At 65.6% G+C, this 12119-nt stretch overlaps 1 protein-coding gene across 7 annotated transcripts in view; it reads right to left on the minus strand.

Annotated features, from left to right (window-relative positions):
* The window catches only part of CTNND1 (catenin delta 1), a 28241-nt gene that overhangs the window by 11869 nt on the left and 4253 nt on the right, over positions 1–12119 (minus strand). For 5 of the 7 annotated variants that reach the window (XM_065838023.2, XM_065838026.2, XM_065838025.2 and 2 more), the window contains exons 2-5: positions 2647–2765; positions 1667–1980; positions 567–638; positions 190–348 (exon numbers count right to left, since the gene is read on the minus strand). In XM_065838023.2, coding sequence (XP_065694095.1) covers positions 190–348; positions 567–638; positions 1667–1861 — 426 coding nt within the window. In that variant the 5' untranslated portion in view covers positions 1862–1980; positions 2647–2765. Of the gene's footprint in view, positions 1–189; positions 349–566; positions 639–1180; positions 1205–1666; positions 1981–2646; positions 2766–12119 lie in introns of those variants that run through there. The other 2 variants (XM_071808631.1, XM_065838027.2) reach the window with 2 other exon arrangements.

Below are 12119 nucleotides of genomic sequence, written 5' to 3' on the forward strand. Positions count from 1 at the left end.
GATGCAGGACATGCTCCCATCACGAAACCCACCGCACTCCTGCGTCCCCAGACTCCCGCTCCAGCCCAGCACTTTCTCCAGGCAGATTCGTACCCATTTCAGCTCATAGCTCAGCAAGCTGGCAGGCACCCTGGTCATCAGGTCCCTGCCCAGAGCCCTCCCCCCTCCACGCTCTCCCCAGGCCTGTACCGTGGTCTCTGTACGCCGGGTTGTCCCATCATCTGATGTTTCCACAGACACGACTGACATGGCCCCTTCTGGGTCCTCCTCCATGGTGTACGTCTCCTCCACAATCTGGCCTGGGTCCTGCATCCTGGGAATGGTGCTGTACAAGAGGTGGCTGTGGTCCTGGGGGGCAAGGGACAGGCAGTCAGCCCCCACCACCGGCACCCATCTCATCTCTTGGGGTGCCCCAATACCCTCCTGCATGGGAGAGGAGACCAACAACCCCACACCCAAGGCCCCTTCACACCAAGTCCCCCTGTCCCAGCTCAGGTGGGCACACTGGAGCCCTGCACCCCCTGGCAAGCAGGCTGCCCACAGCCAGAGAGCTCAGCTCCCCTTACCTGCGGTCCGTTGAGCTTCAGATCTGGGTATTTCTGCCTTTCCAGGTCAGCATCGCCCAAGAAACGGCCGTTCTGAAACACACAGTACGGCAGCAGGCCCGTCACTCGACCGAGCGCCCACCGCCAGGACCCCGCGCGTCCGTCCCCCTTTCCCCGCCGGGCCGCCTCCTGCCCAACGGACACCCCGGGTGACCTCCCGTGTCACCCCCGGAGCGGAGCACGCTGCTCGGGGCTCTGTGTGACGTGCAGCACACCAGCCCCGTTCCAGCCCGGGCAGGAGCTGAGGTCGCACCACCGGCCCCTCTGGACATCCCAGCTCTCCCGCGGTGCCCACGTGCTCCTGGCGGAACGGCCCAGAGCCCTCCCCGCTGCCCGGCACGGCCCTGCAGAGCTCGCACGTCCCCTGACGCAGCAGCCGCAAGTGACACCCCACGGGTCCCCCGCATGGCAAGGGGACAGCGCAGGTGCTTGGTGGCTGGTCGCAGAGTTTGTGCCACCGTTCAACTCCTGTGCTCCCCCCCAGCCCCTGTCTCTCCTACCACCACCTTTCACAGCCCAGAGACCCCGAGCACCCTCCCCAGAGCAGAGGCCGGGAAAGGGAGAACAGGAGAGACCTCAAGCCAAGGCAGATGAGAACACATTTCCAGCCCTGCAGAGAAAAGAGATCTTTCACAGCCCTGGTACTGCGGTTTGGGGACAGACTCCAAGCACGTGCCCACTGTCAGACGAGAGGGAGACACAGTCCCCACAGCGACACGCCAGCCCTGCACGTCAGCGCCTTCCAAGCAGCGGAGCGGGATGGGGAGCAGAGACGCCCGAGTACCGACCAGGCAGCCTCCAACCTGCCCAAACCAAAGCGGAGCTGGGAGCGGGACCCTCCAGCTGCTCCTCCCAGCAGACTCTGCGGCCAAGGGGGTCTGCACACCCCGGCACCCCCAGCCCAGGGCACGCACAGCACCGGAGCGCCAGGGACCAGCCTCACCGCCCGCACCTCGCACAGCCGAGGGCCGGGGAAGGGAGCCGGGGCTGCCCCGAGGCAGGACTGACCGACGGGGGCTCTGGGAGCCCCCACACCTCCCTCTGCCAAGGGGGTTTTTTACCTGGTGCCGCCGGGTGAGCGTGCCGTTGGCCAAGCCCGGGCTGGCGTCCTGCGGGGAGACCCGGACTCGCTCCAGCTGGGCCGAGACATGGCGCCGCTCCTCCTCGAGCGCCCGGGTCAGCTTCTCGAACTGAGCCTCCTGCTCCTTGACGGAGGCAAGGATGCTGGCGGTCGACTCCACTTCTGAGTCGTCCATGGGTGACGGGTGCCCGGGACGGGCAGGGCGGGGCGGAGGGCGCGGGGAGGCACGAGCGGAGGTGGCTTGGTGTCAAGGTGAGGGCAAGAAAAGAGACCCAGAAGGGCAGGAGCCCCTCTCTTCACCGCACATGATTTGAGGAAGGAAAGGAGGAGAGAAGAGCAGTCAGAAGAGACTGATTTTTGTTAAAACAGATAAAACAAGAAAAAAAATTCTCTTATGGCATTAACACCCATTCCCACCCACCACCAGAGAGCTGACGAGGGGGTCTCAGCGCAGCACCGCCCAGTGTGGGTCAGATGCTCCTTGCTCCAGCATTTAGGCTTGGAGGAGTGTCACTTTGGGCTAAGAAGGTCCCTGCATGACACCACCCAGCTGAGCCAGGCTCGGGAGCGCTGCTGTGTGCTGAAGAGGGTCCCTGTCCCACGAGGGCCCTGGCGGCTGCAGGAAAAGCTGTTTGCAGCCAGCAGCGGGGGACACGCTCCTGCGGAACGAGCAGTGACCCACATCCCGCGGGGAGACCGGCCCAGCCCCACGGCTCCTTCCGACTCAGGAAAGGGGATGAAGTGGGACAGGATCCCCATGAAGGGGACCCCACGAGCCCCTTTGCTGCCAAAACTCAACAGGGCTCTCAACGGCACAGCCCCACAGGTCCTCAGCCCACAGCTCTAGGGACAGGCACTGGCTTGGACCTTTCCAACATCCCCTCCCCGAGGAGAACAGCGAGTGAGCACACCACAATCAACATATTTCAACAGAGAAAGGCAATATTCTTCCATACAGACCTGTTAGAGGAGGAAGTTCGTGTTTGATTGGCAAAGGCACGGGACAGCCAGGTCTAGACGCAGAGAGTCATGGAAGAAATAGCCCAGCCACCACAGTGAGGAAGCAGGAGGGGAGAGAGCTGCAGGGACGGCAGGAGAGGTCAAACAACAAGTCACACCAGGGATCTCAAAACAGACAGCAGGGCAGGCGACAGAGCGGGGAGCCCGGCTCCTCTGCCAGCCCCCGGCTCTGAGGGACAGAGCGGTGTCCGGCGGGGGGGCATCGCCGCTGTTCCCCCCACAGCCCCCGGCATCTCTGCCTGCTCCCCACCGACGGGGAACGGCGCGCGGGGAGGGGCACGGGCTCGGCCCTGCACCCGCCGGCCGGGCCCCGGCAGGCCCGAGGAGCTCCCGCTCCCGAACCCCGGCAGCCGCGCGGGCGTGTGGGGACTCGCTCGCGCCACGCAGCCCGCACGGAAACCGCTTTCCCACGGTCTCCAGCTCCGGCTCTGCCCACCCCCGGGGCCACCGCCCTGGTACGGCCCCGCAGAGCCCCAAACCCCGCACAGAGCCCCGACCCTCCTGTCCCAGCCCGCGCAGGTGCTGGTTTAGAGGAGCCCAGAGCAGGGCTTTGCTTTGTTTTGTTGTTTCCCACAGTATCTCAAGCGTACCCAGACCAAACCCTTCCTGAAATGCCTCCCCACTCCTCCCTGTGGCCGTCCCCTGGCTTCCCGGGGACACAGGCAGCACTGGCGCTGATCAGCCGCTGTGGCACCACCACCATGAGCCCAGCGAAGCAGGGTGGACTTTTTCCAAGTGCTTTGGAGGCTGCCTGCAGCACACCTGAACATCTGGTTGCTGTCACCCTGTAATCTGCTTTCATCAATAAGAAATCTTGTTGTTTTACTCATGCCCATGTGTGTCCAGCAACAGCCAAAGCCGTGGCACAGCCGCAGCTCCCGGTGCAGCCGGGACACCGGGACGCTCGCCCGCCAGCCCCAGCCTGGGACACGGCCACCGCCCCCGGCTCGGGAGCCCGCGCTCCTTTCGGAGGCTCCAGACACGACTCCTGGCCCACGCACGCAGCTTTCCACTCCTCACACCTTGCACAGGTCTGCCCTGTGGCTCCTGGAGCCCTGTATGGAAATGCAGGGATGACTGACCCTCGCTGCTCCGAGGTCTCAGCTGCCCCATGGATCTCAAAGCAAGAGGCTGTGCCTCCCAGAACAGCGCTGACACATCCCACCTCTCACCCTTGAGTCAAACACCACCCGTGTTCGGTGGGCAGCCACCCGCTTCAAGCAGGGACCCTGACCCTCTGTCCCCGGGACCCCCAGCAGGTCCCGGCCATGGCACGAGGAGCTGCTCTGCGGGGCCGTGCGGTCCCGCTGCAGCCGGGGACTCCATCGGGGAGCATCTCCCCACCACAGCCCCGGGCACGGTCCCACCGCCCAGAGCCCCGGCACAGCTTCAGCACCCAAAGCCAGCCAGGAGCCCACCGGCTTGTTGTGATTTGTTGCCAGAGCAGTATTTCACTGAGCCCTTTTACAGATAGAAACCCCCCCTGCACAGAAGGGATCTCCACGACATGACGGTGCCCAAGCAGCCATGATGGCTCCTCGGCATGCCCTCGACCGTCCCTACAGAGGAGGCAGATTCCTGAGGTGCCAGGAGGTACATGCTGGATTCAGGGAGAGATCCAGCTGAGCCTCTGCTCGCTCGCCAGCCCCGCAGCCCCGGCGCGCGGAGCAGCCGGCGTGCCCGGGAGGGCGGCAGCGCAAACAGCAACCCCAGCAGATTCCTGCACCGCCCCGTCCCACCTCTGCACGTCCCCGGGGAGCACAGCCTAACAATGAGAGTTCCAGGGCTAAGGGCCCCAGATAAGGGCAGAGCAGCTGCGAGGCGGTTTCCTTCCCGTCCCTTCCATGGGGAGTAAACACAACAGCAGGGGAAGGAACAACGCGGGTCCCTGCCGGGCAGCTCCCCTTGTCACTGCGCCCTCGCAAGTGGCCCTCTGGCCCAGGCAGGAGGTGAGGGGGACACACAGCTCCCCCTTCCGTCGAGGCCGCCAGGTCGGAGCAGGAAGACTCAGGGACAGGCGGCAGCCGGGGAGGGCCGGGCGGTGGGTCTGGCTGGGTCTGCAGCCCCATCACCTCCCCCCGCTGCTGCTCCAGAGCAGCCCCGAGGGTCTCTGCACAGGATCTGGCCATGCTCAGCACTGGGGCAGTGACTGAGCGCACACGCACGGTCACCACCCTGCCCGAACCGCGGGCACGGCTCCGTCATGGGCAGGAGGCGCAGCAGGACAGGTCTGGTTGCTGAGGGGCTCCCCTCCTGCTGTCAGGACATGCTACCGCCCTCCGCCCTTGTTCCAGCCACAGAGTCTCCATGGATCCAGGGCTAAAGACATAATTGCCGAGCAGCGGTGCCAGGCCCAGCGAGGTCAGACACCGCCAGCGCCACCCCGGGCACCGCGTTCCTGTGCGGCTGACACACAAACCCCAAACGACCGCTCAGTCTCGCACCCTCCAGCTGTGCAGGATCTGCCCCTAACCCCTCCTGCAGCGGCTCACGCACCAGTGTTTTGGGGAGAGGGGCTGCCTGGGTACAGCACAGCCCCATGCCACCACCCAGGCATGGTCACCTGCAAGGTGACTGGGAGGGATGGGGACAGCCAGGCTCCGCGGCCGGGTCACGGCGGCCAGCAAGCTGCTCGTGACAGCTCACGTCCAAGTACGCCAGATACCACAAGGGTGGAATTCCAGGGATCGCTTTGCACCCATTCCCCTCCTTCTCCCCACCCTCTAAAGATACAACTACAGAGCACTCTTCCAAAGCCAGACCCTGGCCATTCTTGAGGACGGCTGCGTGAAAGCCTTTTCATCATGAGAGAGGCACTTGCTGACACACCCGTTACTTAAAAACCCCAGCAAGCCAAAAATATTCCAGTTGGCTCAGTTCAGGGCAACACAAAAAAGCCTGGAGATGAAACAGCGGAGGCAGAAGCACCAGAGCCACCTCCTTGGTGCCTGTCAGCACACGGGGAGCCGGGAACCAGCCGCCCGGAGAGCTGCACGTCGGCCGCGCTGGCCGCGCCTCGGCCCAGCAGCACGAGGCGGTGCCGTGCAGCCCTGCAGCGCCGGCCCAGCGCACGGGGCCTGGAGCACGGACCCGCCTGGGGGGCAGCCACGAGCCCCCGCACGTGCCGCCATCACCCTCTCGGCTGGACGAAGGCTTGGCAGACACCCACGTGCCAGCCAAGCCCTCCAGAGCTCTGCCACTGAGGGCAGCTTCGCATGGCACGTTTTTCCAAAACCCCTTGCCCCCACCTCCTGGGGGAATTGCTTTCCCCCAGAACAAATCCTTTGCCTGGAAAAATAATTTCCAGGCCCAAACCACAGCCATACCCACCTTGAGCTCACCCGCACCTCCTCTGCCCAAGGGTGGAGCCCAGGTCCCGCAGGCTCCCCACCAGGAGCCCAGCGCGGGCGGGGAACTGCACAGCACAGGCCAGGAGAGGGGCTCGATGCGGCAGACGCGGCACAGGCAGGAGAACCCACAGCAGTGCCCGTGGCAGCGCACAGCCCGCCCGCGCCAGCCCTGCTCTGTGTCCCCAGAGAGCTGCCACCCATGGTCCTGGGATCCCTGGAGCCACGGCCGCAGGGATGATTTTGGACAACGTTCAACGCAAGCACCTACAACGCCAGAAACCACCTCGGCCCGGCCAGCCCTGCCCCAGGCCCTGCCGGGAGACGCCAGGCGCTCGCTGCCCACAGCCCCTGCGGACAGAGCCACATGGCCCGGCTGCGAGACCCAGCCCTCCCACAGCTCTGCCGCTTGTTTGCGGCCCTGGGCACCTGTTAAGCAAGTGTCAGTGTTTGTCACCACGGCAGACACCCTGCCGCAGCGAGGCACAGCGAAGCAGCCCCTCCTCGGCCGTCACCGCAGGCCGTGACCAGCGCCGGAGACCAGCCCCCCACAGCCAGCGGGCAGCAGGGACGCGCGGCCGCGGGAACGTGCTCCTGCCCCGCCAGTGCCCAGCACCCAGCACACGAGAAAAACGGCAACATTGCTCAGAGAATGTGCCTTTCCCTATCAATTTGAGGGACTCTGAGGAGAGCCAGCTGGCTGCCCGCCCTTCGAGAGCAAACATCGACAGCTCTCGGCACCAGACCCCCATCCTCGACAGAGGGAGGAAGCAACAAATTCTCCTGGTTCCAGTTGCCCATCATGATGCTCTTAGGAAAAACAGAAACCCCATCAATAATTCAAGCCTGCAATTGTCCAAGTGCTCGCAGTGCATTACACTTGCTTGCTCTGCACAGGTTCACAGCCCTGCTAATTCACCACAGGCTTCTGGTCAGTCTCAATTAGCTAAAAAATAAATGAACGAACATCTTTGGCATCTTTCCACCCCCCCGAGGGCAGAGTCTGGGCTCACACATCAGTCCCTAGCCCTCAGCCGGCCTGAAGCAGCAAGCACTAACGCTAGCCACGGCACAGCCCGCAAGATGAAGCTCATCCCCATTTGTGTGCAGTCCAGGAGAGCACGACAGCCCCGGGCCATGGGGAAGCAGGACAGGTGATGGTGGGCAGCAGCTCCCGCGTCCCTGTGCAGGTGATGGGGTTCTGGCCGTGGCTGTTTCTCTCCTGGCAGCCCTGTGGCAGCAAGGGGTCTGCGCCCGGCGCTGCCAGCTCCCACCGCAGCCCGGCACACCGGCAGGGACCCGCCTGCCCGGGCAGACACGTCCCTGCCCATGGGTTGTGCAAGACATCTCGCTGACGCTGCCCAGCCCTGCCAGACCCCGCTCCGAGAGCGGTTCCCCCGCCTCTTGCGCAGGCCTTTGGCCGCCTCATCAGCCCAGCCCTGCCGGGAAGGGCTCTCCCAGGGCGGGTTACAGAGCACGGGCACACCGGACTTTGGACGGGCTGGCGGGCAGCCAGCAGCCCTCCCCGGGCAGGAACAGGCTGCTCCCGCCTCGGGCGCCTACCCGTCCCCAGGAGCTGTGCCCAGGGCAAGGGGGTGGGTGAAGCCCCAGGGGCGGCCGCCCCGGGTGGCAGCGAGGAGGTGCTCGCTGCCCATCACACCCCACTGGTCAGACCGGCAGTGGGACAGCCGCCTGGTCCAGCCCAGCGGCCAGGGACAGCACGTGGGCGGGTTGGGAGTCACCTGGAGATGCAAGCAGGGACGCACACCGCACCTTATAAGGGAGCGGGACAGCATCCAGGAGATAAGGAGGGAGATAAGGTGCAGGGCAGGGCTGCGCTGCCCTGGGGGGGAGGAAGCAGGAGGCTGCTGGTCGCCCCCCAGCAAGGGCAGGGGGCTGACAATGCACAACACCCACCGGGTCCGCGTCCACGGGAGGGGTCTGGGCAGAGCTGGGGTTGTGGGCGATTCCCTGGGGAAGGGAGCTGCCCCAGCCCAGCTGAGGTCCCCAGGTGGGTGCACTGGTCGCCCAGCGGGATGGAGCGGGAGGCAGCAGAGCAGCCAGCGAGGAGCAGCGCGGGGTCGGCCGCATGGCAGGGCTGGTTCTGCTGGTATGCCAGCAATCCAGCCGCGGGGCAGCTGTCCCCGGCACGCGAGGGGGGCCACCCGTCCTTCTGAGCAGGACACGCACGGGAGAGGCTCCTTCGCCCCGGGCTGGGCTGAGACTGCCCGGCACACCACAGGAGCTGCCGACCCTCCGCGCTGGCCGCGGGGAACAGCCAGCGCCACGGCAAGACCACAGCGAGCAGGAGACAGTTTCCCTCAGTGCTTTGGGGAGGACAAGCATCCCTCCCAGCAAGACAGCAGCCAAGCCACCAGGCTCCAGGCAGACACCGTTCACCCACAATCCCTGAGCGACACAGCCACGGGGCCAGAGCCTTCCTGCCAGCAACACCCCACCACGTCCAGCCTCCCCGGGATGCCCCAATGCTTGCCCAGGTACCGGGTGCGTGTTGCCCAGCCCGTGGGCAGCAGCGAGGGGGGGTCCTCGCCGCCCCTCCACCCCAGCCTCAGGCCCCGGGAGGTTCGCATGCCGGGAGCCATCAGCAGCACAAAGGCAGCTCTCTCCTCTCGGTGGGAATGTGCAGCTGAGCGCTCGGCGGGGACAAAGGGATTTCACAGGCACATCCCGGCCGCCCCCCCCCGGCGTTCCCGCTTCCTGTCACAGTAGCACCAGACCTCGGGGCGCAGCAGCAAACAAACACCCAGCGCCGGATTCCGGGAACAGGGCCAGAGCATTCCCGGGGCCGGCCGTGCTCCGGCGGCCAGCAGGCTCCGGCTTCACCCCGGCAGCCCCCGGCTCCAGCCCCCGGCCCCAGGAGCAGCAGGTGAACTGGGGGGGTCGTAGGGCAGACCCCTGGCTCCTCGCCGCACCCCAGGAATGGCCACCACCCCGATGGGGGACACGAGATGTCCCTGTGCCCACAGGGCTTGCTGGAGCCCTCGTGTTGTGTTGTGCTGAAGGTCAGGGCTGCCCCCCCAGCCACACCACCCCTGCCCTTCACCCGTCTCTGCTCCCACCCATCGCCCATTCAGCTGCCTCTCTCCCACAGCTAAAACAAACACCAGCCCGGCTCTGCAGAGATAAGAGCTGTGCCGGCAGAGCCCAGGGAGCAAAGTCCCCCTCAATTAAGCCCAAGGCTGCAGCACCACGGGAGCTGCCCCCCTGGCAGCCCGGGTGACGAAGACATGGAGCTGGGTGAAGGTGCTCCAAGCACCCCATCCCAGGGCAGATCCTCCTCCTCAAGGGCTCATGTTGCTGCTGGCTGCCCCTGAGCACAGAGGCTGCAGCCTGGTGGGCAGCATCTTGGGAAAATGAAAGGACCCTCCCTCCATCAGGCTATGGGCACAAGCACCCGCTGCCCTGGGCAGCCCTGCCAGCACAGGGTGCAGAGCGGCAGGACAATGTGGTGCCAGCCCAGCACCAAGACATGTGGATTTGGGCCCCATTCCCCAACACTGAGCCCTCGGTGCAGCCTCACATCCCTCTTCCCAGGGAAGTCATTTGAAATCATTTCCCAGCACCTGTACCGGGCTGGCCCAGGGCCTGGGCCCACTCAGCTCTGGGTACCCTGCTCCAACCAGCGCAGGAGGCCATGGGGGCTGGAAGTGCTGGGATCCGCAGCACTGGGCTCAGCCGGAGCGTGGCCAGCCTGCCTCATCCACTGTCCCTACGGGGAGCACTTGAGTCGCCAAGGAACCATTACCAGGAATCTGGAGAAGGGCAGGCACCCAGGGCCCCCCGAGCAGACAGGGCGCCCTTCCCTCTGCCAGCCAGGCCACACGCCTGTCCCCTCCCCAGGCTGAGCAAACAGGCAGGCACTGAAGTCATGTTTGGTGTGGGAGCGGCTTGGAGGGAACTGCCGAGATTAAGCACAGCCACCCTCGCAGGAGCAGCCCAGGGAGCCGCCCAGGAGCAGCGGGACCCCGGCTCCCCCTCGCCAGCCCAGGCTCCCGAGCAGGTAGGGCAGCCAGCAGCCTGAGTCACCGCAGCATCACCGGGCTGGGCTGAAAGCTCCATCCCGCATGACCTCATCAGGTGCCTGGCTCTCTAATTGCATGGAGACAGCTCCGAGGGTCCTGCCAAACAGCAGTGAACAGGTGAAGGAAAGTCACTGGAGAAGCACCAGCAAGGGCCAGGACTGAATCGCGCTGGGGGCAGGGAAGGGGCTGCTGGCCGCGGATGGGCCGTGGGGACAGCGGGTCCCACATGGGCTGGCATAAGCCAGGGCTCACCCCGCAGCAGGGGACAGAGGCAGCAGGACTCGACCCGCGCGGTCCCTTGCCCAAACGTTCTGCTGGTGCCGCACCTGGCTGCTGCTCCCCCAGCCTGCTGAGGAGCAGCCCAGGCTCCTGCGCGAGCCGAGGGGAAGGAAACCTGTGTTTCCTGGTCAGACGGGAGATGACATCGTGACTTCCCTTTCCCGTCAGCTTCTAAACACAACGTCCTGCCAAGGGCCGCTCCCCGCCGCCCCCCTCCCGCAGACACCCTGGAACCAACTGGGAACGCCAGGCACGGGCACCGGCAGCCCAGCCGGCTGTGCCAGCAAGCGGGCACTGTGGTCCCCAGGAGACGGGACACCGGCTGGCCTGCTGGAGGGGTCCTGCCCCGGGAGCACGTTATTGCACCTTGTCCATGGCGGTATCACATTCCTGTCCGGCCTGGATCATCCTACAAGCAGAGAGGGGAAGATGCTATTTTCTAAAGCCACGAGGACACAGCTGTGCCCTAGACATGGGTTTGATATCTGCACATCATAACTCCAGCACATCTGATCCCCGAGACCACAGCGAGCGTGCGCTGCTGCTGCTCTCCAGCCTCCTCCTGCACACCTTGTCTGCTTGTGCACAGCTCCCCCAGCCAACGGCACACACACACGGGGCCGCCTGACGCTCTGTGGAGTCCCCAAGGCTCCCGGAGGCAGGACGGGGACACCCCTAGGAAGCCGAGACCCCTCACAGCGTGGCTGCTGCCACGGCTGCGCTCCCGGACTGCCCGCCTGCCCAGGGCGGCTTCTCTCGCCACCCAGGGAACGGGAACAGAGAAGGGAAGTGGAAGGGAAGTGGTTTTCCACCCAAGCCGCTGCTGCAGACAGACACTGGGCAGAGATCAAGGGAGAGCAGGCTTCCCCATGTGCCACACCAGTGTGCTCCAGCGCGGAGCTGCAGGGCCCTGGGAACGCTCTCCTGTGGGTAAAAGCACAGGGAGGGGGGGGAAGCAGCGGGGAAAAAGGGCTCCAAAGTCAGCCTGAAGCAGGCAGCCTCCCCACATCAGAGCAGATTTCTCCCAGAAGCACTCCCAGGATGGCCCCCCTCCCCTGGCCGCGGGTGACAGCCCCCTCCCCGGTGCGAGGCAGCCTGAGCCCAGCATGGCAGCCAGCGCTGCGTGCAGCAACACGCTCAAGAATGCGTTACTCCACTGGGCAAGGGGCCTGCCAGCGGCATGCAAACACGAGCGGTGACCCACCCTTCCAGGTCGGAAAAACTCGTCTTTGCGGTTCGACACCCTCCCTCCCTCCCTCTCACCCATCGCAGCTGCCCAGCACCCCCAGCTCCCCTGCGCCGGGGCAGCCGGGAGCACCACAGGGAAGCAGCCGGGATCTGGGAGCTCTCGCCAGGAAAGACAAGCCTGACCATCACGCGAGATGGGGGCGAGAGGAACAAGTGTCAGCTGAGGACAGCGACAGGCCTTCCCCCTCCTCGCCAGGGTGGGAATCGGTTCTCCATGTCCCCTCTGCTCTGAGGCCACCCAGGTCCCAGGCTGGGCCACCTTGCCCCAGGTAATTGCCCTCCTACCCAGGAAGGGCTGTCGCACGAACCTGGTGAGACATGAGGGGAGAGAACTGCTGCCCACTCCCCGCCGCCAGGCCCTCGCCCCGCTGTCCCCAGGGCCGCGCAGGGCAGGTGAGGCCCCGCCAGGCCCTCGCCCCGCTGTCCCCAGGGCCGCGCAGGGCAGGTGAGGCCCCGCCAGGCCCTCGCCCGGGACCGCAGCAGGAAGCGGCTGAAC

Source organism: Patagioenas fasciata, chromosome 5 (assembly GCF_037038585.1).
Source record: "Patagioenas fasciata isolate bPatFas1 chromosome 5, bPatFas1.hap1, whole genome shotgun sequence".
Classification (NCBI taxonomy): Eukaryota; Metazoa; Chordata; class Aves; order Columbiformes; family Columbidae; genus Patagioenas; species Patagioenas fasciata.